Source organism: Eumetopias jubatus, unplaced genomic scaffold, assembly GCF_037043125.1.
Source record: "Eumetopias jubatus isolate StellerSeaLion01/CBP00866 unplaced genomic scaffold, mEumJub1_p1.0 scaffold_10, whole genome shotgun sequence".
Lineage (NCBI taxonomy): Eukaryota > Metazoa > Chordata > Mammalia > Carnivora > Otariidae > Eumetopias > Eumetopias jubatus.
The window spans coordinates 128,213,783-128,239,599 of record NW_028274816.1 but is presented as its reverse complement, the minus strand read 5'-3'; the positions used below and the strand labels follow the sequence as shown (position 1 = coordinate 128,239,599).

Sequence of the window (25,817 nt, the reverse complement as noted above, 5' to 3'; positions counted from 1 at the left end):
TTCTCTCCATCTTGCTGTCAGCAATGGAATGAGCACTTGCTTTTCTAGAGGGAGGAGGAAAAAAGAGAACAAAAGCCTAAGCTCTCTAAAGCGCCGCCAGCTGGCTTGGCCCGCGACGGTGCAGCCTGGTCCTCCTGCACAGACTCTGAGATGGGTAGGAAGGTGCCTGGGACGCTGCAATGCTTTGAACCTCTCCACATCAGGAGTCTCCACTGTTCAACGCTCCCGAGGATCCCAGAGCCACTTGTCCCGGTCACCAGGCCTTGCCCCTCGGAGGGTTTCAGACCCTGTCACAGGTTAAGGAGGAGCAGTGCTCCCCCACCCAGCGCAGGTGCCCTTGCTGCCAACTCACATGGGTTCTTCCTGAGTTCCCCATCCTTGCCCTGCCTGACTGCATTTGGCATGGTGGCCTCCTCCAACCACGCAGGTGAGCTGGCAGGAAGAGCAAAAGTCCCAGTGCTGTCAGGCCACTGTGGGGGCGGTGCTGGGCACCTCGTTTCCCCCCCCTCCCCCCGGAAGAAGGTGCCTGCTGCAGCCTCGGAAGACGCCTCCTTGGACACATCTACCCCACCAGTGGATGGAGCCTTCTCAGCCAGCGCAGCTGGTCTGAGTCAGAACTCAAGACCCTTGAGAGATCCTAGGGCCCAATTGGGGCAGGACACTGCCCACAGGGGACTCTGGCAGGTCCAGTGAGTCACAAAGACGAAGCAAAGTAAGGGCAGAAAGCGTGAGGACCAGGAGATGACGCCGGGAGGGAAGGGGAGAGCAGAGAAGAGGGAAGAGGAGGAAAGAGAGCTGTATGTGTGGAGAAGAGGCTTTTCTCAAACAGCATTTGGTCGTACGAATCCCAGCCTGGGCGCTGGCCTGCTAGGAGTCTGAAGCAGACCTGGGCCCGGTTTTTGTCAGAGCCAGACTCCAGCTCTGGGTGTGTCTTGGTGGGGAGGGCTGAGCTGAGCCCCCTCCAGTCCCCTCAGGGGATGCCCTTTCTTGGCCTGAGACTCTCCTTCTCAGACCCACAGCTGGGGTTTCTGTAGATATCTGGCCCTTCAGCTCCACCAGGAGGCAAATTAAGGGAACATACGTGGTGTGGAGGGGCTGTGGCTCCGGAAGCGAGGAGTTGCAAGCCATGCCCAAAACTGGGAAGAAGGGGGAGGGGACAAATGCAGGTGGGGTGGGGCAGGAGCCCAGCTCATGCCCCTGCAACAGGCAGGAGAGAGGCCAGTCATGGGAGGGGGGTTTGGGAACAGGCCCAGCCAGGCAGGCAGCAGGCAACAGGCGGGCAGGCGGGGGGGGGTGGGGGAGGGAAAGGGGGTACGACAGGTGCAGAGGATGAATGGTGGGCACATAGGGAAACAAGCTCAAGCCCAGAAAGTAGGGCCCAACCAAGGCAAGAGTCCTGGGTCAATGCTCTTCACCTTAATTCTCCAGGAAGGAGCTGAACCAGCCAGCATTGAACACTGCATCTCTGAATTAACCCAGTGCAGACAGCTGGAGCTCTGGAGTGACTGGGTGAGGGGCAGCAGGCTGGACATGGGGGGAGTGGGGGGATCTGCTGGGCCAGCTTTGACTCTGACTCTCTCCTCTGAGCATGAGGAAAGTTTGAAGCAAAAATGATCAGGGTGGTTGAACCCCACAGCCCCTAAGACTCCGAGTGAAAGGTGCCTGGCCTGGAGCAGAATTAGAGTGAACAGCATCTCTGCTCTGTGGGGAGGTAGCAGGGAAAGGAGGAGAGGTGGGGGGAGGGAGAGGAGAGTCTGGACACCCGCCACTTGATTCACATGCACAAGTCAAGCATGTGGCAGGCCTGAAAAGCAACGGCTAGTAGAACGGACTCAACAGTGTTGTCATTATGGACTGGGGTGGAGGTGGGGGCTCCCACATCAAATCCCCAACCACCTGCCAATTCTCCTCTCAGGTCTCCTCTCCTTTCCCCAAGTACTGGGGGCCCAGGGGCTGTATATTGGGTTGGTCTGGTTCCCGAGTTCCCCGAGAGGAAGCCCAGACAAGCCTCGAGGCCTCTGAACTCCATGGGCACGGGGGCTTCTCTGACCCTGGAGGCCTCGGCCCTAAGACTAGTCGGGGTTGGGCTTCCTAGTGCCAAGTCTGCCAAGACAGGGGCTCTGTTGGGACCCCCAGCCTCCAGCCTGATATCAGTTCATGCAGTAAGAAAGGGATCCCTGACCTTCCTGACTCAGCCTTCCTACACTGCTCCAAGTCCCTTAACCTGTAAATAAGCATCAGCCCCGAGCCCAGGTTTGCAAGGAGTCAGACGGCGGGCTGTGTGCAGGCAAATTCAGAAGTGAGGCTCCCCTGGACTCCCACCCAAGGGGGCCTGTGGGTCCTGCCAGGAGGGCTACGAGGGAGGCGAGGCACAAGGGCAGGCATGTGGTAGGTGGGGGCAGCTGCAAGGGCTGTGCTGAGGGTCTGCTAGATGTGTGCTAGGCCATAGACTTAGTTTCCCAGGGAATGGGCCGGGCGGGGGACCTCACTGCTGATTTGGTGGCTGGGCTAAGGAACTGGGCTGTTTGGCAGAAGTTTGTGGAAGCATAAGGGGAGTGTCACATATTCTTAGATACCCTCTGTAGGGGCAGGAAAAGGGGAGAAGAAATTAATTCTGTGGCATGGGAATGGGTGGGGATAGGGAAGTTCCCTTAAGCTCCAAGAAAGCTGGCTTCATCCCCTTCATAACCAATTTTCCCTTGAGCATCTGGCCTAGACTTCTCAGGTCCCCTGGCCAATCACTTTCTGTAAAGAGTAGGGTTCTCCTCCTCTACCAACCTAACTCTATGCTAAGAAGGATGGGTGGTGGACAGAGGGACCAATGTGGAGGAACTCGGCACTGCGCAGGGTCGTTTACAGTGAAGGGACCTCCTCTGTCATCATGGACTCTGAGGTCTACGAGGGTCGGAAACACCTGTTTTAGACCTCTGGCACATTTATTTCTAGATTTCATGCTCCAGGCAGTACCTGCTAGAGCCATCAGCTCTGCTGAGTAAACCCAGCCCTGGGGCTCTTTCCATGGTGGCTCCAACACCTCACCTGAGCCACAGGACTCATTCGTGTGAGCTGTCCAGCCCCCATCCCTGCCCAGGAGGGGCCTGTACCTCTATCCTGTTTCTGTTAAGTCAGAAGTCAGAGGTCCAGGGCCGGGAGGCCAGTCTTCCCAGCCAGCAGGGGAGAAAGAAAGAGACAATGCCTCAGGTTGGCTAGCATGACCCTCAGGAGTGGGTGTAGTGCTTGGAAAGACATTCGGGGTTCCCCAGAGGCGACCAGATAGTCAGATCTTCCTACCAGAGGATCCTCACTCTCAGGCATGAAGCCCTCTCCCTTCCAGACTCACTGGGGGAGCCCCGAGCCCCCTGCTCTTTGTACCATCCCCTCTTCTTGCCAGCGCCTCTTTCCGCCCTCCCTGACCTGCCTCCTGGTGGGGGACCACCCCAGTCCCATAATGCCAACACTGCCGTCCGAGCCCCTGCGGTGGGTGGCAGGTGGGCCAGGGGATGGGGCGGGGCAGGGGCGGGGCAGGGATAAAAACCTTTCATCGGATTGGGAGCTGTGAGGTTCCGCGAGCAGATCATTGAGAGCATCGCGTGCAGTTTATCCTCCTCTTCCTCATCATCGTCCACCGAGGCCGCGCGGCTGGCCGCCAGGTGGTGGTAGTTAATAGTGACTGCTCAAAGAGAACAGCGAGAGAGGCAGAGGCATGAGGACCCGGTGCTGGCAGGAGGCACCAGACTCCCTCCTCACAAGGAGGGGACCAGGGTCTGGGTCGCCTCGAACCTGCTGGGCACTGAGAACGGGCTGGGGGGGACTGAGAGCTCTCGGGATGATTACGGGGGAGAGTGTGGAAGAGAGTGAGGGGAAGGCGGCAGCTCCAGAGCTCCCCTGGAGGAGGCCCTGTCCAGGAAGAGCAGAAGATGGAGAGCTGACGGGGGGGTAAGGGGAGTGAAAGACAGGGGCCAGTGGGGACAGGCCGGTGGCTCAGGAGCCCCCTAGCCCTGGCCAAAGGAGGGCCCGACTGTTGGCAGATGGATCCTGATCATTCCTCAGCTCACATCATGGTCAGGCTGAAGCAAGTCTGCAGGTTACCCCAAATCCCCCTCCTCAGACTGTAAATCCCAGCCTCCTCAAGGTCTGCCCAGAGCTGCACTTGAGCAGCCTGAGTCACTCCACCGGTCCCAACTCCCGGGGCCCTGGCTCGCCCTCTGAGGATGCAGTCCTTGAAGCAAAGTGACCAGAACTGGGCAATGCCAAGTCTTAGAGAGGGGACGTGGAGACTGAGTCATCTCAGCCGAGCAGCAGCCCGAGATTAAATGCCAGCTTTGCAAACACATTCTGACACAAGGCATGGCTCCTAGTTAGGCACCTCGGGGAGGGGGACCGCCGCGGCTTGGGCCCGTCAGGCCTGCTGGGGCTATCTGTGCTACGGCTGTGTGCTTGCCGTCTGGGTTGTCTGTCTGCTAATACAGAGACAACTCCCTGACAACTTCTGGCACCAGTTAGGAAATTTAGGGAGCAGGTGGTTCAGTTGGCAATAAATGCTCCGCGCTGGTAAATCCCCGGACCTCACCCCAAGACCGGGGACTCTGGCCCAGAGAAACCTATAGAGGGCAATGGCACTCACACCAGAAAGGGAAGTCCGGTGTTGGCGGATACCTACACACAGGCCCCGTGGACCCAAAGGTGTGCGTCCAGGTGCGGCAGGACCCATGCGTGCCAAGCCATCTCTCAGCCCCCCCCAGTCCCCAAGGTCCCCCGGCCAGCTCCAAGTTTCACCTTCTTCAGGTGCACCCCTACTCCAGCTAAAGCTCCTCTGACCAGTAGCTGGTCCGAGGAGGGCTCTGGCTCTAGGGGAGTCAGTGAACAATTTGCACCATCCAAAAAGCAGCACTAATCCTGCACCCAGGCTGCCTTGTGGAGGTCAGGCCACGGGCCAGGTTGGAATGGAGTTCTTCAACTTCTCTTTCTAGTCTCACCACGTTTTTTTTCCTTGGGCCAGGGCAGGAAAGGCTAAGAGAATATTGGACGATATTGGCTGAGCCAAGAATCTTGGGGTGATGAGGTGGGGGAAGACAGCTAGGTAGAAGAGAGGCAGCTTCTCAGAGGGATGATCCGCAGGGGAAGGTCTGGTGAGAGGCTGAGTAATGAACTGCCCCTCTCCACCTGGCCTGGTCAGTGAGTGGATCCTGCCTGCCACCCCTCCCGGGTTAGCACTGCACTCCCCCACCTCCCTGAGCGTCTTTCTCGCTTCCTCCACGGATGAAGCCTGAGACACTCACTGTGCTCGTGCCTGTGGCCGGGGTAAATGATCCGGAACACGTAGTCTGTGGCCCGCCCGGTGCCCATCTCCTCCACATCCACGGTCCGTATGCTGCTGCGTTTCCGTAGCTTGGGGAACACTTTCCCCTATGGAGGGAAGGGTGGGTGGTCGGCCTGTGCAGGGCAGCGTCTGATTCAAGGCCCCACCCAAGGCAGCCGCTAAGAACTCCATGTGGGGAAAGGAAGTACGTGAGCAGAGAACCCCCTTCACACATCCCTTTACTCAGAGTGTCCCAAGCCCTGAGGTACCTTCCCCTGCTGGGTCCAGAGTGGGGGCTCTAGCTGTCCTCGGGGCAGCAGCCCATTCTCCAGACAGGACAGAAAGGACAGCAGGTGTCCTCCCGGTGGGAAGTGCAGTGGTGGCCTCTGGACGCCATCCTGGCTCACCAGCACGAGCGTGCCGCCACCCTCTGTGGAGTGTACATGGGTGGGTGAGGCCAGGCCTCCCTGACACCCCCGGTCATCACCACAGCCCAGTCAGCCAGGCCTCCCGACTGGGTGCACGGGCATGACAGGAGGACAGGACATCCAATGGGCCATGCGCGGTATGTGGCTGGGAGAGGGCAGTCTCTCTCTCTCTCTCTCTCCTCAACCCTGTGCCCAGGACAAGGGAGGCTCACTTTGCTGGTGGCAGTGGATGCAGACGATCTGACTGAGGGGAACAACCAGGGCATAGTCCCAGTAAACGCTGGAAAGGAACCAGATCGATGTCACTGTGTTGCAAGGCCTGTCATCCCGCTTTCTTCATTTCCCACCGCCAAAACCTGTAAAATGACCCTAAAGACAGGAGGACCATGGCCGAGAAGTGACCTCAGCCAGCCATGTCCGTCTGGGCCCGTGCTGTCATGGCACAGAGCCTGGCAGTCTCAGCTGCCTAGAGCTTGGCTCGGACTAACCTCTTCATGCCCAGGCCTGGCTTGATCTTAGAGAGCTTGGGAATCTCTCCAGGCAGCCTATTCCTGCAATTCTTGGCATCGGGATAAGGAGTGAGGCCTGCCTCCTGGAGCAAGCGGAGTCTGTCCACCCCCTGCCTGGAGTCCCAGAGCCCCCACCTTTTCTCCAGCTCGGAGTCCCCCAGAGTCCCGTTCATGAGCTGGTTGGGGGTCCACTTCAGAGTTAGGCTCTCTGCAGACTGGTGCAGGGAGAGGTAGCCAGGGACGGCCTCCATGTCCTCCTTCTATGGGGAGGAGACACAGCAGAAGGCAGAGGTGACAAGGTGCTGAGGCTCCCAGGAGAGGCCTATGAGACATAAGCTCCAGGCGGGAGCTGGGGAGCCTGAGCTAGTACAGTCACAGGCTCCTGGAGTGGAGGCCAGGAGGAAGGACGGGAGAACATGAGCCACGCGCAGATGTGGGCACCTCCTCCCCCCGGCTGGCCTGGTGCTACTGGCCCTGTCCTGTCAGCCTCCCGGACGCCAGGTATGTCCTGGGCCAGCTGTACCCAAGCCAGGTGTTCACCCTGCCTGCCGGTTGCCATTCCCACCTTTGGACAGCCTGGTTCTCAGCTAGCAGGGCAGATGCTAACTGAGTTGGCTCCTGCCAACTCAAGGCTGGGCACGAGGCATGTGAAACTGTGAAGTGAGGGGTAGGGCCCTTCTCCCCCCTTCTCTCTAGTCAAGCTCTGAGGAAGGGGACTTTCCAGTCAGGGGAAGGTTCCAGTCCTGGGCCTTTCAGAAAAGGGAGAGGGGGTGGGCATTAAGTTCGCTTACCGGCTGCACCAGCACGTTGTTCTTGCCATAGAGCAGCCGTGTCCTTGAATTCTGGTGCAGGGACTCCACATACTCGCGGGCGCAGGCAGCCAGCCTGTCTTCTGACGCACTGCCACTCGAATGCCGCTTCCGAATCTGGGCAGAAAGGCACAGCTCAGCGCCCCGCCCTGGGAAATCCGCCTCAGACAACCTGAGGCCTCCACGCGGAGCCTCTCTAGCTGACCCAGGGGTCATTCTGTCCGGGGTCTGCTCTCGGCCACCCTCTGCTCTCCAGCCATGGACCAGTGGTGGGCTCCTGGCATTTATGTAAGTGCCAGCAGGGATAAAAGGCTCTCCTGAGGTAGCCGCGACCTTGGTGCATCTCTTAAGGTCCAGCCTGTGTCTGCAAGGAACATGGAGGCCAAGCTGCCCTCCCCTACAGGCCTATGGGCATAGCCTGGATAAGTATAAGGGGTGGGGAGAGGGATACCTACTCCTAGGGCTGGGCGCTTTGCAGGGGAGTCCTGGCGACTGGGGGGACCCCGGATACGGTGCCTCTGGACAAGCTCATCAGCAGAGGGGTCAGTCCAGTAGTGATCAGCTGTCTTGAGCTTGGTGTACTCCAAGGCACAGGGTCCCACTGTGAAGACAGGGACAGTTAGCTCAGATGGTGCCCCCTCAGCACCTGCCCCTCAGCCCCCACTGGCCCAGCACAGGCCTCTCTGCTCTCAGCTCACCTAGAAGAGAGGCCAAGATGGGGCCAAACACAGGATCTGCCAGTAATGCCTCCTTCTCGTAGTACTTGCTGCCAGGGGGAGAGACAGACTCATTCCAGGGCAGTCAGCCCACCAAGTATGGCCATCCCCACAAGGACCCTTTCGTGTGAATCACTAAGAAATGAGTCCACAAGGACTGAGCTCTGGGGGGTGCCCTGTGTGGTCTATGCTTTCCGGGTGCTAGAGGGGAAGACAGGCATGCCTATACACTGTTGGGGACAATTACGCATGCTGAGGGAGGGCTGAAGGACTGCTCAGGAGGTGAGCCCCAGGGAGGGGCTGCTTGGGGGACGGGGCAGTCACCTGCAGTTCTCCACCAGGTACTGCATGACCTTGTCCAACACTTTCTCGATGAGCGCTGTGCGCACCCATACGTGCTTTAAGGCCTGTAGGCTGAGAGCTGGGGCCTTCCCGCTGGCAGAGCCCTGTCTCCGCAGGGCATCCTGGGTGCCTGCTAAGGGTTTCCTGCAAAGAGAGGGTGGGCTTCAGGAGTGGAGGGCCGGGGGGTAAGCCCCAGAGAGGTGGCGTTAGGAGCAGAGTTTGGTGCCACAAGAACCCAGAGGACTGACCAAGATGAGGGATTGAAGTGGGGGCTTGTGTCCAAAAGGAGCCAACCCCCCACCCTTAGGCTGGTCTCTCACGCAAGGGACCCTACAAGAAATGAGCCCAGGGAGCCAACCTGGGAGGGAGCAAATGACAAGTGCAAAGAGCAGATGGGAGTGATGGCAGGAGCTGGCCCAGGGCTCACCTGCCCTCTGCTTGTTGCTGTAGCTCCTGTACCTTGTGGCAAATCTCCCCAGCCACTGGGCACGTCTTCCCCACCTTGGTGAACAGGGCTGCCATCTTGTCACTGCGCAGGAAGCCCGCAGCACGGCGTCTCAGCTGATGTAGGAGGCAAGCCTCCACTGCACCTGAGCCACAAAGAAAGCCAGCACCTGAGCCTGGGCACGAGGGGGAAAGGGAGAAACACTCCTCTTCCGCACGCCTATGGAGAGCAGAGGGCAAAGGCAGGCCCTGACCCATGCCGGGAGGAGGGAGAGAGGTTTCAGTCAGAGGCAGGCCAGGCAGGACCTTCAGGGGCTGATATGCCATACCATCCCTCACCTGGTGGGCACATGCCTCCCGTGTGCAGCACTGCCCTGGGGCTGTGAGGACCAAAGCTGCCAGTTCCAGTGGCTCCCACCCCCGCCCACAGGGCAAGCATGGACAGGGGATGCAGGGAGCACACGGCCCAGCAGCCCTCCTGGAAAGCATGGATGATGTGGTTGCTAAGGAACAGGGCTATGGGAAGGAGGTGAAATATGGATGAGGCCACTACAGAGATCAGACCCAACAGTGGCTCCTGAATTATGGATGAGCCCTGCAGCCGAGAGAGATTTCTATTTCCCATGCTGGGAGGATTTCCCTTCACTCATTCATGTTTTTAGGGGCTAGGCTTATACTCTCCATCTGGCTCCTGCAGGGAGGAAAGAAGGACTTTGGGGGGAAAGGGTGGGGAGTTGCCCCAGGCATGTGTAGAGTCTAAAAATAGTATGTATGGGGCGGGGGGTGTGCGGCCATTATGAGGGAAAGGCCCAGAAAGGGGAAGGGAGTTGATCACAGTCATGTAGTGGCAGAGCCAGAACCATGACCCACGACCCCAAACCCTAGCCCAGCCCCTTTCACTTCCTCCAGGTGTGTTGGGGGGCCCACAGGTGGGAGGAGGAGCGCTCCCCTCATGTCACAGGTGCTCTTTCTCTACGGACTGACAACAGTGCTTTGCCGGAGATGGGAGTCAGAACAGGGTCTGGAGCTTAGCACAGCCACTCACCACCCCTGGGAAATGTGGGGGAAAACACTCTGAGCCTGTTTTTCATCTACGAAATGGGGCTACTTCTTAGGACTGGCATGAAACATTGCACCGGATGAACAGGGTAAAGTCCTTGCACGAGTCTGGAACCCAGGAGGCACTCCATCCTTGTTGGTTCCTGAGTCCTCAGCCCTTTTTGGCGAGATCCCGTTCCACAGTTAACCTGCAAGGGCTGTGTTTTTGCAAGACCTCTCCCTGGCGGGAAGACAGGGGTGGGGGGAGCCCCACAGGCTGCCCAGAGGTGGGTGGAGATGCCGTTCTCTCAGGAAGAGGGGAACTAAGGCCCCATCAACTTGACTGTGACTAGTGTTGTTAGAATATGAAGCCTGGCCTCAGGAAATAACCACCTTCCCAGGCTCTCACCTGGTTTTTGTTCTCATTTTCAGTAACTGACAGGCAGTCACTGCTGTCCTTAGGAGTTTTGTCTGGGGGCGCCCGGGTGGCTCAGTTGTTAAGCGTCTGCGTTCAGCTCAGGTCATGATCCCAGGGTCCTGGGGGATCGAGCCCCGCATCGGGCTCCCAGCTCCACAGGAAGCCTGCTTCTCCCTCTCCCACTCCCCCTGCTTGTGTTCCCTCTTGCTGTGCCTCTGTCAAATAAATAAATAAAACCTTAAAAAAAAAAAAAAAAGAGTTTTGTCTGGCCCTCTCTGGTACTGAAGTCAAGAAGTTGGAAAGAGTCCCGGGGACTGACCTGGAGGCTGGACCAGGTAAGAGCATCCCAAGGGAGGGGAAATAAGGCAGGACCCTCCCTCTTTTAGGAGCTTCCTGCTGTGCTCTTCCCTGCTCAGGCCTCAGAGGACTTTATTTTATAAGGCACAGCCTTTCCCTCACAGTGTGTTCACACGTGTATGTGCACAAGTGTATATACACAGATATACCTACACATATCATGTGTATATGGGGCATGTGGGGGAATCTCTACTTGTGTCCACATACTCCACTCCATGACTGTCCCCTTGGTCCCCAGAGGTCCTGTGTGGCCCTGTGATGTACAGGTGAGTGAGTCCCAGTCACTTGGTCCTGGGGTTGCAGCATCTGTAGGAAAGTGGTGGCCATTTCCTGGGATTGCACTCCCCATTCAGAGTGGGAGAGAAGCAGCACTGAACACGGCCAGGATGGCAGGAGGTGGCACCAGTCCTGGAGGGAATCATGTGCCTCAGTGATGTGACTAATTGCTGGCATAATGAACCATTAGCCTTCCCACCTTCCCCAGGAGATTGCAAATGCAGCCAGGCTGGGGAGCCTGGGAATGGTGGGTAGTAGTGCTCCCATCCCGCCTGGCCTCCCCCACACTCTCAGGCAGCCTCTGAGCACAGGCATTAGGGTTCTCTGGGGTGAGCAGAGGCATCCCTCAGCAATTATGGCAAGTAGAGAATATCGAGAGAAGCCCAAGCATCATGCCCAGTACCCTCCTGCTCACCCCATGGCCCCTAAGTTCCTTCTGTGAAATGCAGGCAAGGTGCCAGGCAATGTCTGGGGAAGGAGAAATCACTCTCAACTCTTTACCTTCCAAGCAACGTAAACGACCATCTATGCCAGGTATTCTTAACCCAGTTCCAAGGGCTCCTTGGCCAGTGACTGTTCAAACTATACTTGTCCCTCCCCATTCCCACAGGGCTGCCTGCCCCTCCATCCTCCGAAAGTCAGCACATGCAATGAAAAATATTGCGTGCAACATGTAGAGAAAATAGTAATAACAATAACACTAACAATAATTGAGAACTACTATCCTAAGAGGAAAATCATTGGTGTGCTCCAGCATGCTAACCTGAGTGTTTTTCTGGATAAAGTATCTATGATTTTTAGCTTCTAAAAGGGGTACTTGATCCCCAAAAGCTTTAGAATCCTTGCTCTAAGACTTTTGGGTTGAGCTGAACCACAGACAGTGGTCAAAACTCAGAGGTGCAAGTATAAAGACTCTCCCTGCCCCACAATGTACAGTGAACACCACTCAGAACTCAGTTGCAGCGCCATCAGCAATGAGGTCCAATTCTCTCGCTGCCCTGGCTCCCCAGGGAGGGCCTCTCACAGACTGTCAAGCATCCCTTCCCAGGAGAAACCATCCAGAGGCCCATGCCTTGCCTTTCCTGACCGAACCAGAGCACCAAGCAGAACTCCAGCACCTCATTCTGCTTTCTGCCCCAGACTGCCACCATGACCCCTCCCCAGGGTAGAGGGCTGTGGCAGAAGATGGTCATCATGGCTTAAGCACCAAGCCAACCCAACCCATCCTCCTTCTACTTTTTTTTTAAGATTTTATTTATTTATTTGTCCGAGAGAGACAGAAAGAGAGAGAGAGAGAGAGAGAGGAAGAGCACAAGCAGGGAGAGCGGCAGGCAGAGGGAGAAGCAGGCTCCTCACTGAGCAAAGAGCCTGACGTGGGATTCGATCCCAGGACCCCGGGATCATGATCTGAGCCGAAGGCAGATGCTTAACCGACTGAGCCACCCAGGCGCCCCACCCATCCTCCTTCTAAGTGAAGGCTCAGGAACCCCTGTTCCACTAGGTCCCGGTACCACCTACAGCAATCCTGGATCCACCAGAAGAGGGATGAGACATCCCTGACATCATCTAGCTCGTTTCATATGGGACAAATGTGTACTAATTAATACAAATCAACACTATTTTTGGTCATTGGTTGTACTGGAAAGGTTTGCGTGAATAAAGAGAAACAAAACAGAGAAACAGACATGGTTCGATAAGCATAACCCTCTCACTCCTCACCTTGGTCTTCCAGTAGAACTTTGGAGCTATGGTGCCAGATGAGCCCATGGTACCCTCTCTACTCTGTCATCCCATCCCACTGACAAGAAGGCTCAGGGAACTATAAGAACCTTGCTGTGGACATCTCTCCCAAAAGGCGTGGCACCATCTTCCCAGGGAAAAGCTTGGAATGATAGGCCAAGACTAGCCCTGGAACTTTCCTTCACCAGCCTCTGATGTCCCAATAAGATCTATTAAAAGTTACGGGGTTTAACAAATGCTAAATGGGCTGGAGACCACAAGTGCTAACGGAAGCCTCTAGGGCCCCTCCCACAAATCCTTACACACTGATTTAACGATTCCAAGGAGTCCAGTTTAGAATAGAGAAGACATTGGTAGACAGAGATGGAAGGGACCCGGGAAGTTACTAAATCTTCTCAGACCTCGCTGTGGGGAGAGCTGACTGGCACCATGCACCACTCCTGCGGGGCAGTGTGACACTATCCATCAGTAGTGCAAATAACCTCTAACCTAGTAACCCCTCTTCTGAGAACCTAGTCCACAGATATACCTGCAAGAGACTGGAAACTATCCTCACGTCCATCAATGGGGACAGGTTAAGTAAATATGGTATATTCGCACACTAGCTCTGAAAACGAGGGAGGATGCTTCCTAGGAACTAACAATGAAAAGTTTCCTAAAGCAAGATGCAGGGCAGTATGATTGCATACCTTTTCATTACAAAAGGGGTGTGTACGGGGGAAACAGAGAATATAATTTCTTTTACTAGGATAAAAAATTCTGGAAGGATGCATAAGAAGCAAAAGTGGTAGCGGTTACCTGGGTGGAAATGGGTAAGTAGAGGGAAAGTGGGATGTGAATGGAGCTCAGTAAAGGAGTAAACTTTACACCGTATACCTTCTGTACAGTTTTGATTTATGAACCAGGTAATATATTATCAAATCAGAATAATAATTATAATAAACAGGTGACCATTCCAACCCAGATACCACGATTCTATTGTGAGATGATGCTAGAAACTTTCTCTAGCCTGGAGGTGAATCAAAACTCACAAAACCCAGAAAAGCTGGGTCTGTCCATGGGCACCCAGCCCTTCACCAGCTCCCTCAGCAATCCCTCCCAACTGGCTTGGTTCCCCACCCCCACAAGAGCACCAGGGCTCTGCTTAGCTTAGCCACAGGTGATCTGAGCTAGGCAAGGACCAGAGAAAATTCAGTGGGCTAGGACAAGCTACAGTATCTCCAGGGCCCATAAGAATGGACTAAAACGATGGTTGCCCAGGACATGCAGCAGTGGTTAGAAGGATCCTCCATCAGCCCAGGGAGCTTCAGCAACAACCCTGGCTCTCACATACATACCTGTTTTCAAATTGTGCTCAGCAGCCAAGGGGCCTGGTAATAGAGGGATCCACTGAATGGCCTTTGGAGAACTAGTCCAGTTGGTTGAGACACAGGGACACTGCATCCAGAGTCAGCACAGCCTGACATGAAGGCTAAGCCCAAGGCTCTGAGCCAAGAAGGGATGGTAACGGGAAGAGCAGGAGTGGCAAGTAACTGCTGCTCCCCCACCTCTGCTGGCTGCCATCTGTGCAACGGGGGAGTTGGGTGGTTGTAGTTTCCATAGAGAATCCAAGTGAGGAAAGTGAGGGGTGGAGCAGTCAGCCACAGGTGGCTGGTTTGGATCCTGGAGTTTTTGAGGATACTACTTAGAGCAGAATTTTTATTTATTTTTATTATTATTAAAAATATTTTATTTATTTATTTGAGAGAGAGTGTGCGCATGAGCAGGGGGTAGGGGCAGACTCCCCGCTGAGCAGGGAGCCGGATGCCGGGCTCAATCCCAGGACCCCAGGGTCATGACCCCGAGCTGAAGGCAGATGCTTAACCGACTGAGCCACCCAGGCGCCCCTTAAAAAATATTTTTAAAGTAATCCCTATGCTCAACGTGGGGCTCAAACTCACGACCCCGAGATCAAGAGGCGCATGTTCCACGGACTGAGCTAGCCGGGTGCTCCGAGCAGAATTTTTAAAAGCAGAATGGCTTGGATGCAGCAGCCTCTCTGGAGTTAAAGGAGTGGGTGGGATGGGCAGCCTTTTTTTTAAGGCGGAACTTCCTCCAACTGCCAATGGGAGAAATCAATATTTTGTCTGTAGCAGATGAAGTGGGAAGAGCAAAGGGGAGAGGGCAGGCCTCCCCCACCTCTGTCCTCCCCACGTCCCTGGCTGGCTATTTCCACCCAGGATCTACAGCAGCTGCTTCGACCCGGAACGAGCATTTCTATGGTAACTAGAGTATATTTTCTGTCCGCCAGCCCTAGTGACGCTGACTGCTTCAGCTTTCAGAGGCAGTCAGCCTGGTTCAGTGCCCTAAGACAAGAAAGCAACTCTCCCATTCAGACTTTCTTCGTGAGGAGAAAGCACTGCCCTGATAATCCAGACCCCGGCAGGTGAGGAAAATGAAATTCCTCCCACATACATCTATCTTCTTCACCCCGATGGAGATGCAGGGCAGAATCTGCATGTACAGCACTCACAATGGCTTTCCAGGGAACTGGGACAGTGCTGGCCTCACTCAGCTCAGCGAGGACCCACTGTCTCCCAGAGTATCTCTGAACACCCCGAGTCCACTGTTCGGTGATCTGAGCCATGTCTCCACAAGGGCCAACTGCTCCGCAATGCCCCACACCTCAGGGCTCCTCTCCTAGGTAGGCCACACAGGTGGACCCATCCTTGGGTAGCAAGGGCTTTGGAGCAAGACGGATATGGATTCAAACTCTGGCTCCTTTCCCTACTCGCTACTGACTTTGTGCAAACCACTAAATCTCTCTGAGCTTCAGCTGCAATGAGGGAAAGGAACAGGTCCCATCTCCATAGGTTTTTGAGTGACTACAAGCAATAGGCTATGCAGAAGTGCAAAAGGCTCCTTTATTACTTCTCAAGCACCCTGAAGGTGATCATTAGCATTGGCGTCTTTCCTCCCTGCACCTCAGGCCCAGCCCCTGCCTTTTTCCTGTCCCTACAGATGGTCTGTGTGCTCCTCTCTAAGGCACCCTGTCTACCTACACACTGGGTTTCAGCCCCTTTCACCTCTCAAGAACATCATTCCAGCAAACACCACTTCTCTTCCCTGTATCTTTAATGTTTCCCCATTAGGTTCTTCCCATTTGTACATAAACATTCTATAACTTATCCAACTTAAAAACAAAAACAAAAACAAAAACAAAAACAAACCCCCCCACCACCACTACCACCTCCCTTGGCCCTATATCCCCATTCAGGTACTGAACCATTTAGCTGCTCCCCTTCATGTAAAATTTCTCAGGAGAGTCGTCTATACTCACTGTATCTCTTCCTCCTCCTTTAAAAAAAAAAAAAAAAACTTCACTATGGAAAATTCCAAATATATACAAAAGTAAAGAGGATGACAGAATGAACACCATGTACCCATCACCTAACTCAAGCAATGGACAGGTGGGTCATGACCCATCTTGTTTCAACTATACCACCTCCAACCACTTTTTCACTTATCCCCAGGTTATTTTGAAGCAAATTTTAGATATCATATATTTCTATCTATGACTACTTCAGTAGATATCTGTAAAAGAGATACATAAAAAAAGAGATACATAATACCTTTACAAAGTTATTAAAAAAGAGATACATAAAAGATACATAATACCTTGATTGCACCTACAAAATTAATAAAAATTTCTTAATATTATTGAGTTCCTGGAGTTCAAATTTCTCTAATTGTTTAGATGCTCCAAACTCTCAGAAACATGGATTCTCGGATGAAATCCTGGAGCAGGTTCTAGAAGGCTTGATGGGGAAGGTTATAGGATCACTTTTTTTTTTTAATTCCAATGTAATTAACATGCAGTGTTATATTAGTTTCAGATGTAAAACCTACCGACCCAACAGTTCTATATATTATTCAGTGCCCACCATGGTAAATGTCCTCTTAATCCCCTTCACTTATTTCACCCATCTCCCCACCCTGTAGGATCACTCTGAAGAACAAAGTAGAAAGTTGCTGGTGGTGGTGATGATGATAACGGCAACATTTACTGAGCACCTACTGTGTACCTGGCTCCATGCTGTGTGCTTTACCTGTGTCACTCCATTGGTCCTCACATCAACATTCTGGGGTAGGTTCAGAGCTGCTGAGTAACTGGCCATGGTCACACATTTAGTGTGTGACCACCACCACAGGCCCACAGCCTCGTCCCAGTGCAGGGTGAGAGGAGTCACTTCCCCACAGGGGCCTTCCTTCCTACTCTGATTTTTTGCAGGTGAAAGGCAGAAGCCAGATACCCTGAGAATGAGCTGTTCATTCAGTATGGGTGGGAAGAAGAGAGAAGGAATCCCTTTCACAGACTAAAAACTGCCTGGAGTCTGAATCTCAGCATGTGCTGAAATAGCTCTGCTGCAATGTCTCAGGTGAGAGGCGATCCTTCCAGAGCATTTGCTTCTCTCCCAGCTCATTAGCATCTCCTCACCATTCCCCAGAGGAGCTCACCGCAGCCGACCTTCCAGTCTAATGAAAGCTGCTTAGCAACGGGGAGCGGGTCGTTAATAAAGCCCTGCTGCTCTTCCCAGCTCCACAGACTCCACCCCTGTCTCCCATCACAGCCCATCTTCAGCCCGAAGCAACAATCCGCAGATTGAGGATGTGCGCAGGGAGAGCTGGGACCCCGGTGACTGAGGGGCAGGGCTGACCTGGGCCTGGGTCCTGCCCCCAATGCCTTGCGTGGGGAGCAGAAGAGACATTATGAGTCTGAGAACCTGCTGCGCCAGGCCAGCTCTGTAAACCTGTTTTACCCAGCAAAGGTTACAATCCAAAGTCGGTGCCCAATCAGAGCAGAGCACACAGAAATACTGTGAAGGCAGCCACACCTAGCCATGAGCCCGAGGAAGGGCAGGTCCAGAGAAATGGCGGCTTCTCCAGTGCTCAAGGGTTGATGCCTGAATTACCTTAGATCCCCGACGGGAAGAGAGTAAAGTGTCCTTTTTAAGCATCGTACACTATTATTAGAAACGCAGAGTTCAAAGGCGAAATCTGGGACAGTTTGGTGTTTAACCTAACCTTGAGTTGCCCAAAAGCAAAAGTTAAAAGCACCATGGGTCACCTGGCTGGCTCAACAGGAGGAGACTCTTGATCTTGCGGATGTGAGTTTAAGCCCTACGTGGGGTACTTATCAAATAAATAAAACTTAAAAAAAGTTAAAAGCGCCTTGCCCTTGGGGTAGGAGGTGGCAGGAGACATCAGCTTACATCTGGGGATTTAAGAAGCCGCAGGAAAAACAAGGTGCATTAATTTGATTCAACAGGAGGTCTTTATATTAAACATTTCAAAGACCATTTTATGAAATGAAATGCAAACTTGACAAGCCTTTTTAAGATAAAAAAGTGAGATATCAGAGACTCCTTTCCTGCAGTGGTAGGTTTGGGCCTACTCCGCGAGCCCCAGCCTCTGGCTGCAGGCCTGATGCTGACAGCCATGCTGTGTGGTTGGAGAACAGCACACAGAGAAGCCCTCCCCACTGCCAGCCAGGGCTTGCCAGCAAAGCTTCCTTACAAGGTTTCCACCTACAGGGGCCTGACCAGCTTCTGGACAAACAGGTTTAGGAACAACCACAGCACACACACAAGAAACACACACTCTAACCAGTCCTGGGAGTCTGCCTCCTCCCGTGGGTAGTAGAAAAAGGGGTCTGGCACAACTTTCCTGGGTTTGCCCAGGGTCAGAGCTCACAGCACTCACAATGGCTTTCCAGGGAACTGGGCCAGTGCTGGCCTGGGATTCTTCAGTTCCATTTCTAAGGCTCTCCAGGAAGAGTCTGTTTCCAGTTCAAGTATCTCTAGTCTAAGGAAGCTGAGAGCAGCTCATCTTGCCCAGGCCCTGCCCTCCCCTGCCAATAACAGAGGGGCCCAGGGCCCCAGTGCTCTCCAAGGCTCTAGGGAATGTGGCCACTCCGTGGTTAATCCAACCTCCACAGCTTTTGCTCTGCTCAGATCTCTCAGTACCTTCTCTGCACTCCAGTTCCTCCCAGAACAAAGTTGAATTCTGGATGTGGTTGGGACAACAGCAGGACCCAGTATAAGACTGGATCTACTTCAGACTAGAAATGCATTTCTGAGCATTTGCCCAGGGGTGAAGGAGACTGGCACATCAAAATCTTCAAAAAACCAAAGGGGTGCAGTTTTCCATCAATACATCTCTATTCTTTCCTCTACCTCCTCCCAAAAATCCCCGATTATGATTCTATTGTATGATGCATGTAAATGGCTTGCAGTCAGGAAAAAAGTTTGATAGTCACTGCTTTAAACATACCTTATTTTGAGCCCAAATTGGGATTTACCTCAACACTGAATACCAATTTTGACAAAGCCCAAGGATTCCTTTTTCCATGGGCTTGACTTAGCTTTATACTGTTGGCAACCCCTCCTGCTAACATTCCCCTCAGTGACAGCACTGAGCCCAAGACAGGGGCAGCAAAACTGGCAGAGGCTTGGAGATGCCTTTTGTTTGGCCCACACATTTTTTAAAAATGGGAATTTTGGGGTGCCTGGGTGGCTCAGTCCATTAAGCATCCAACTCTTGATCTCAGGGTCACGAGTTCAAGTCCTGTATTGTGCCCCATGCGCCGACTTAGAATAAATAAAAAAACAAATACATAATGGGAATTAGTTGTCAACCTTTGAAAATTGGGAAATTTCATATAAAAGCCCAGACTTATGGCTTCTCCTAAAATAAAACAAAGGCCATGGCAAGGCTGGGCTGGCATTCCTGCAGGAGCTGAATGGTGGTAAAGCAATACTCAGTTCACCCCAGTCCCCACCACCACTGCCTGCAGTCTCACACCCAGACAGCTTCTTGTGTGGACCGTTCTAGTCTGATTGTGGACATTTAAGTTTGCACTGGCAGACCTAAGGCACCTTCCTGAGATCCAGCAGAACCCTGGAGACTTGGGTCTATTTCACAGACCCCTGTTCTGTTTCAGCAACTACAACTGGCTGAAAGTAGAAGCATCATTCCTTTTGAGGGTAGTATCTCTGCCTGCTAGAAAGAGCCCTGGGCTTCCAGGCAGGAGACAAAAGTGAAAGCTCCACGGCTTCCTGGGGGCCCCTGGACTGATCAGAGGAGAGCTGACAGTTTGCTCATCCTAATTGGCCTGAATGTGGGATACCCACAACTCTTGTCCCTGCCTCTCTTTCCCCTATTCCCCCTTGGCCACCCACATGTGGTGCCCATGCACAAGCTGTTTGTGCTATTTTATTCTGTTTTCTGTATGTGTTTTATGTGGTCTGGATGAGGAATTAAGCCACGCATAACTGGGCCACCAGCAGAGCCCTTCTGGTGACAACGACAGATAGTGGCTGATGTCAAGGGGCACACAACACAAGTGGGAAGGAGTAGAGTTCTAATATTCTTCGAAGCCACTTATTGCAGACTACCATGCTTCTCCCCTAACGTAGGTTCTGCCTTGAGATTAGATTGCTCCTTGTAACTCTGGGAATCATAACATCTCAAAGAATTGGGAAACTTACCCAAAAGGAAGATGGTGGGAACTCAAATCCTGCACACCTAGTTTCAGCCTCAATATCCAAAGAAGGAAAGACAGACATTGCCTGAGCTCTTACAGTGCTAGAAATGCTCACATGCATCATCTCAATCCCCACAAAAATTCCTTGAGATAGGAATCCGTCCTCTTTTTAGGGGAGCAAACTAAGGGTGACAGAAGTTAAGAAACTTGTCCAAGATGACGTAAATAAGCAGAGCACCAGGATTCACGTGAATCCTTAGTCTGTCACTCAGGCTCTGCTCACAGGCCATCTCTCCCCAGCTGCTCTCCCTCATCTCTCTGCTTTATTTTTCTTCATACCTTTATTACAGGATATATTTATGTGTACATTTGGTTTTCTCTCTCCCCACAAAATGTAAGCCCTTGGGGGCAGAGACTCTATCTTGTTACTGCTGTTTCCCTATCCGGAGAACAGGATCTGGCTTGTGGCAGACCCTCAGCATTTGTTGCTAGATTGATGGTGGGCAGCTCTATCTGCCTCACCACGGTACTGTCAAACAGTGCTCTTTCCCTTACTCACTCCTTTCGTTCCTTCCTCTCAAGAAATACACAACCTCCCTTCCACAAATCCCGAACACCAATCTCAGAGGCCAAGGAAAACAACATAGAGATGGCAAGCTGCCCCCTCAGAAAGGGAGCTGAAAGGAAGATTGAATTCCTGGAAACCCAAGAAAACTCTATTGTATGTAGAGACAGGCTTGCCGCTGCAAAGGCAAAAGTCTTCACAGTGAGGAGGAAGGGATGCTTCATTACGGACTTTTTCCCTTGTAAGGCAGGAGGGCTTTTGGCTTTCCCTCCTATCGTAGCCCATGTTGTTTTGCACCCAATCCAGTGCTTGGAGAGCTGGGATGCCAGAGCAACACAGGTGGGATTAATTAGAAAGTAGATGTGGCACAGAAAGCACCCAAAACTACAAACCCTTCCCCCAAAGTTAAAGTAAAAATAAACCAGAGCAGTGATTCCCAAACCAGAATTACCTAGGTCAGTGGTTCTCAAGGTGTGGTCCCTGGACCAGCAGCAGCAGAACCATCTGTCAGAAATGCAAATTCTCAGGCCTACCCCAGACCTACCAGAATCAGAAATTCCAGGGCTGGGACTCAGGAATCCGTCTTTGAACAAGCTCTTTCGGTGACTCTGATGCACACAAAGGATCAAAGGAACTAGATATACGTAGATCCTTGGGCCCTGGAGATCCTGATTCAGGACCAGGCCCAGGGAGATCTCAAATGTTTCAAGAGTTGGATTCTAACCATATTTGAAAACTACTAAACCTGAGGAGTGTTCTTTCCTCGGCCTAGGACAGTGTCTGCAGTTCTAAACCCACTTCCCGCAGCCCCCAGTCACTCACCACACAGAGCAATGATGTGGCTGCTATCCTCATGCACAAACTTCCTGGTGACAGCCTCCTCCATGATTTGCTTCACCTGTGGACAAACAGGCAGCATCTTATTTATTTTTCCGATCAAAGGCCTGTGGGCAAGTAAACGGCTTGGCCCTGCTCTCCTGGTCTGGATTCAGACACTTGCAAAATAGAGAGTAAATAGGGATAGGAGGGGTGGGGAAGCAAAGCGTTTCCTTGGAAAGGCAACCAGGGAGAGAGATGTCATAAATCCACCAAGCAATCAGTGCAGATGGTTCAGTCCAGGAGGAAGTACCCCACTGTGGAGAAGGGGAGGATGCCATTTACTCATCTGTACTTAGCTGGAGAAGGGCTTCTGGGCAGGCACACTGTCCTTTAGGGACAAACTAGCTCACTACAGGGTATAGACAAACAGCCTGCCCCTCATTTACTCCCTCTTCTCCAAGGTTAGGGTTCATGCAGGCCTCAGAGACACTCTCCACATGCTTGCAAGCCCAGCCTTCTTTCTGTCTCAATAAAATCCTGATGTTTTGGGTTCCTACCTGGATATAAAAGCTTCCAAATACCTTGTAAGATGAGCAGTCACATCTTTCTTTAAGAAAGCACTTTTAAAAAAACTACACACATACAAAACTTTTTTATTGGATAGTAAAACTATAGAGAAAAGTATATATCATAATTATACAACTTGATGAATTTTCACAAGTTGAACACACCTGTCAAACCAAGACAGATGAAGAAACAGAACATGTGACCAGCACCCTCAAGCACCCACCACTGTCATACTTCCTTCCAGTCACTACTCCCTTCAAGGATTCCTGCTATCCTGACTTCTTATATCATAGAGTCATTTTGTGGGTTTTTATACTTTTTATAGATGAAATCAGTGTGTAGTGTTTTGTGACTGGGTTTCCTTATTTATTTATTTATTTTTAAGATTTTATTTATTTATTTGAGAGAGAGAGAGTGAGAGAGCATAAGAGGGGAGAGGGTCAGAGGGAGAAGCAGACTCCCCACTGAGCGGGGAGCCCAATGTGGGACTCGATCCTGGGACTCCAGGATCATGACCTGAGCTGAAGGCAGTCGCTTAACCAACTGAGCCACCCAGGTGCCCTCCTTTTTTTTTTTTTTTAAAGATTTTATTTATTTATTTGACAGAGAGAAACACAGCGAGAGAGGGAACACAAGCAGGGGGAGTGGGAGAGGGAGAAGCAGGCTTTCTGCTGAGCAGGGAGCCCGATGCGGGGCTCGATCCCAGGACCCTGGGATCATGACCTGAGCCGAAAAGGCAGATGCATAACCGACTGAGCCACCCAGGTGCCCCTGTGATTGGGTTTCTTTTGCTCTCTGGTATGATTGTAAGATGTGTTCATGTTGTATGTAGCTGTGGATCGTTCATTCTCTATTGTGTTAACATAGCGCAATTGACTGGCATTTGGGTAGTTTCCAATTTGGAGCTGTCATGAATAGCGCTACTGTGAACATTACAGATATGTTTTTTAGTGAACATAGGTGCTCATTTCCTTGGATTTATATTTCTAGACAAGGAATTTCTGATACCTATATTCCACTTTACTAGATTTTGCCAAATAGCTCTCCAAAGTGGTTATAAATTTACACTCCCATTAGCAATGTATGAGGTTCTAGTTGCTCTCAACACTTAAGCCAAGCATTTTTGATGTCCTGGGGGAACCTGCCAAGAGACAGATAGTAATACTGGAGATTAGAGGGACGGATTACCTCAACCCCAGTATAAAATCTTACAGATAAACTAAGCTCTAGGTAGTGTGTGGTTGACATTCTTTGGACAACACATGCAGTGTTCTGATGCTGCCTTGTTCCCAAGGCCCTAGGACTGTACAGTTTGGAAAATGGTAAAGCTTCTAAAGCCCGGGGAGGAGGGAGGAAGGACCTGGAGGCTTCTCTCTATTGGAAACTGCTCATGATTAGCAGTTAGAGGGAAATCAGATTGATCCTGCACTCTAAACTTTCTTCCCAAGGAGTGTTTGTATTAAACAGAGCATAAAGTCACAGCTCAAAGACCTACAGGCATCTGAAACAGGTGGGTAGGGCAGATCTGGGGGCTAGAAGGGCCTATAGATGACTCTAGAATTATACCAGAGGTTTTGTGTTGAAAGACCAGCCTTGCCTAAAATTATCCCCAGTTTCTACTCATAGAAGAGGAAAAGATATGTTTCTCTCTAAATCAAGTGCTGAAGAGAGAAAGGAGCTAAGAATTGAGAGAAGGTTAGACTTTGTCAGGTAATATACATAGCTGTGACATATTTTGGACATTTCTCACAATTGTTTAGTAATCATTCTTGGAGTAGTATAAAGAGCCTTCTAAGTATTGAAAAAAGAATCACGGTCTTCTAAGAAATCTTTCCTATATCACCCATCAACCCTAAATTTGGATCACACCAACAATCCTAGCACATCTGTCCATAGTTTAGGTATGGCTACTTTTTTTGTTCTTGTTTATACTGTTCATATGAGTCTCTGTCACTAGATTGCTTGTTTCCTTAGGATAACCTGAGACTTGGGATTTCACTTTTCCTTGGGAGACCAGGGCTGGGGTTTAAATGCCGATTTGATAATACTCCTGGCCTAAAATACTTTCTTGGCCACTTCACAGGAAAGTCACAACGGAGTTCTCACACACAGCTGGAAAGGTGATGGCTTCAACTTCTTCTTTGCCAGCAAGAGGGAAGGGAACAAATAAATGTTAGGGCACAGTAGCCAGGCCATAGTTAATGTAAGAGAACCATCCAGAGCCTTCCAGAAGTTTAAGAACCCAGAGTCTTCTCCAATCCTGAAACTCCAGGAAGGGGTAAAGGAACCAATATGGTAAACTTTTATATATGAAGTACATATCCTTCTTTCAGAAATGAAGAAATTAAGACTCAGAGAGGTTAAGTAACTCATTCAAGTCGCACAGAGCTAGGTTCATAGTATTCCAAGGTTATGAATGCCCACCATCTTGCAGTCTCCAAGATATTTACCAAACATTCATTGAATGCCTACTGTGTGCCAGGTCCTGAATACAGAACAGTGGACACAACAGACGGTTTCCTGCCCTCATGGAGATTGCACATCTGGTAAAAGACAGCCACAAAGGTAGGTGCGGAGTTCATGGTTCCAGAGGCCTAATCCATTCTAATCCACGCTGCAGTTTGAGCTCTCCAGCTCTCATACTCTCTGAGTCATTCATATGGGTACACCCCCACACACAATGAAATTGAAATGGGCTTTAGGGCAGGACCAAGGAAAAGGACATTAGTAGAGGGGAGGACTCCCGTCTTCCTGACATTTGGGTTGAGGGTTCCCTCAAACGGGGAAAAAAAATCTTAGTCTTAAAAACCATTCTCAAGCCGCCTCCCCCGTGGTTTCTGGGTAGGAACGTGGGCGTGGAGTGAGAAGCAGTGAGGTGTGCGACGAACCCCCCCGAAGCCGAAGCCGCGACTCGGTTCCCAGAGGGATCCCTGAATTGGGTGTAGGGCAAACCCAAGCTAAGCCCCCAAACCACCGGTTTAGCCTTGTCTGAGGCCTCGCGGGGCCCCGCCCCCTCCCCAGGAGGCGCGGGCAATGAATGGGCAGCACCACCTCTCCAGAAATCGCCGCCACCCCTTCCCCGACCTTGGTCTCCCAGGGCTGTTGCCGTCATAGGGTGGGGAACTGCGGGATCGCGGAGCAAACAAGCGCCGGAGGGCCGGCCTGGCCCCTGGGACCGAGGGGTGCTGTTCCCACATCCGGGAGGGAGGCGGGAGCCGCAGCCAGTCCAGGACCCCGCCCCCGCCAGGCCCAGGGCCGTGAGCTCCCGCGCCCTGAGAGGGGGAGGGCGGACCTTTTCGAGCCCCCCCAGTCCCGGGCCCGCGGGCACGGACGCGAGCCCCGGGGGTCCTTGCCCCGACTTTACCTCCTTTTTCACGTTCCACAGCAGTTTCTCTTTGACTGCGTCCTCCGCGCTGCCCATGGTGCGGCGGGTGGCAGGGAGGCGTCGCCGAGCTGCGCCCCCAAGCCCCCCGCGCTCCCTAGCCGCCTCTGCGCCTCTCAGCTCAGCGCCCCACGCGCAAGGCGGAGCCCCCGCCCGCTGCGCTCCCCGCCCGCCGCCGCCGCCGCCGCAGCCACTGCCCGGTGCTGGGCTCCGCAGCCATCTTCCGAGCCCCGCACAGACGTCAGGCGGCTGGCCCGGCCCCTTCCCACAGCTGGGGGCGGGGGGTGCGCTCTGCAACCGGGAGGGGAGGGGGAGGGGTCGGGGCGGGGGGAGCCTGCGCGCGCCTGGAGGTGGCGGGCCCCCCCCCCGGGCGCGCGCCTCGCGTGCCGCTGTCATGGCAACGCGCAGGCTCCCGCCCCGAGGGTGCGAACCCGCATTGTGAGCGCCCGCAGCCAGTTTCGCGCAGTACTGCGCGGAGTGGTTGGCGCGCCCTGGACCCCACGGCTGAGGGAAAGTTGCTCACATCGGAGCTGGCCTCAACCCAGCTAGACGCTCCTTGATTTCTACTCGCTCGTTTTCCCGA

The 25,817-nt window shown here is 52.7% G+C and overlaps 1 protein-coding gene across 7 annotated transcripts in view; it reads right to left on the bottom strand.

The window, feature by feature from the left end:
• SGSM2 (small G protein signaling modulator 2) overlaps positions 1-25,362 on the bottom strand; it is a 32,958-nt gene extending 7,596 nt beyond the window's left edge. For 3 of the 7 annotated variants that reach the window (XM_028109337.2, XM_028109335.2, XM_028109336.2), the window contains exons 1-12: positions 25,217-25,362; positions 21,289-21,364; positions 8,531-8,693; positions 8,086-8,247; positions 7,744-7,811; positions 7,501-7,646; positions 7,028-7,162; positions 6,372-6,496; positions 5,940-6,007; positions 5,569-5,729; positions 5,280-5,406; positions 3,536-3,670 (exon numbers count right to left, since the gene is read on the bottom strand). In XM_028109337.2, coding sequence (XP_027965138.1) covers positions 3,536-3,670; positions 5,280-5,406; positions 5,569-5,729; positions 5,940-6,007; positions 6,372-6,496; positions 7,028-7,162; positions 7,501-7,646; positions 7,744-7,811; positions 8,086-8,247; positions 8,531-8,693; positions 21,289-21,364; positions 25,217-25,273 — 1,423 coding nt within the window. In that variant the 5' untranslated portion in view covers positions 25,274-25,362. Of the gene's footprint in view, positions 1-3,535; positions 3,671-5,279; positions 5,407-5,568; positions 5,730-5,939; positions 6,008-6,371; positions 6,497-7,027; positions 7,163-7,500; positions 7,647-7,743; positions 7,812-8,085; positions 8,248-8,530; positions 8,694-21,288; positions 21,365-25,216 lie in introns of those variants that run through there. The other 4 variants (XM_028109339.2, XM_028109338.2, XM_028109340.2 and 1 more) reach the window with 3 other exon arrangements.
• Positions 25,363-25,817: the final 455 nt, after the last annotated feature.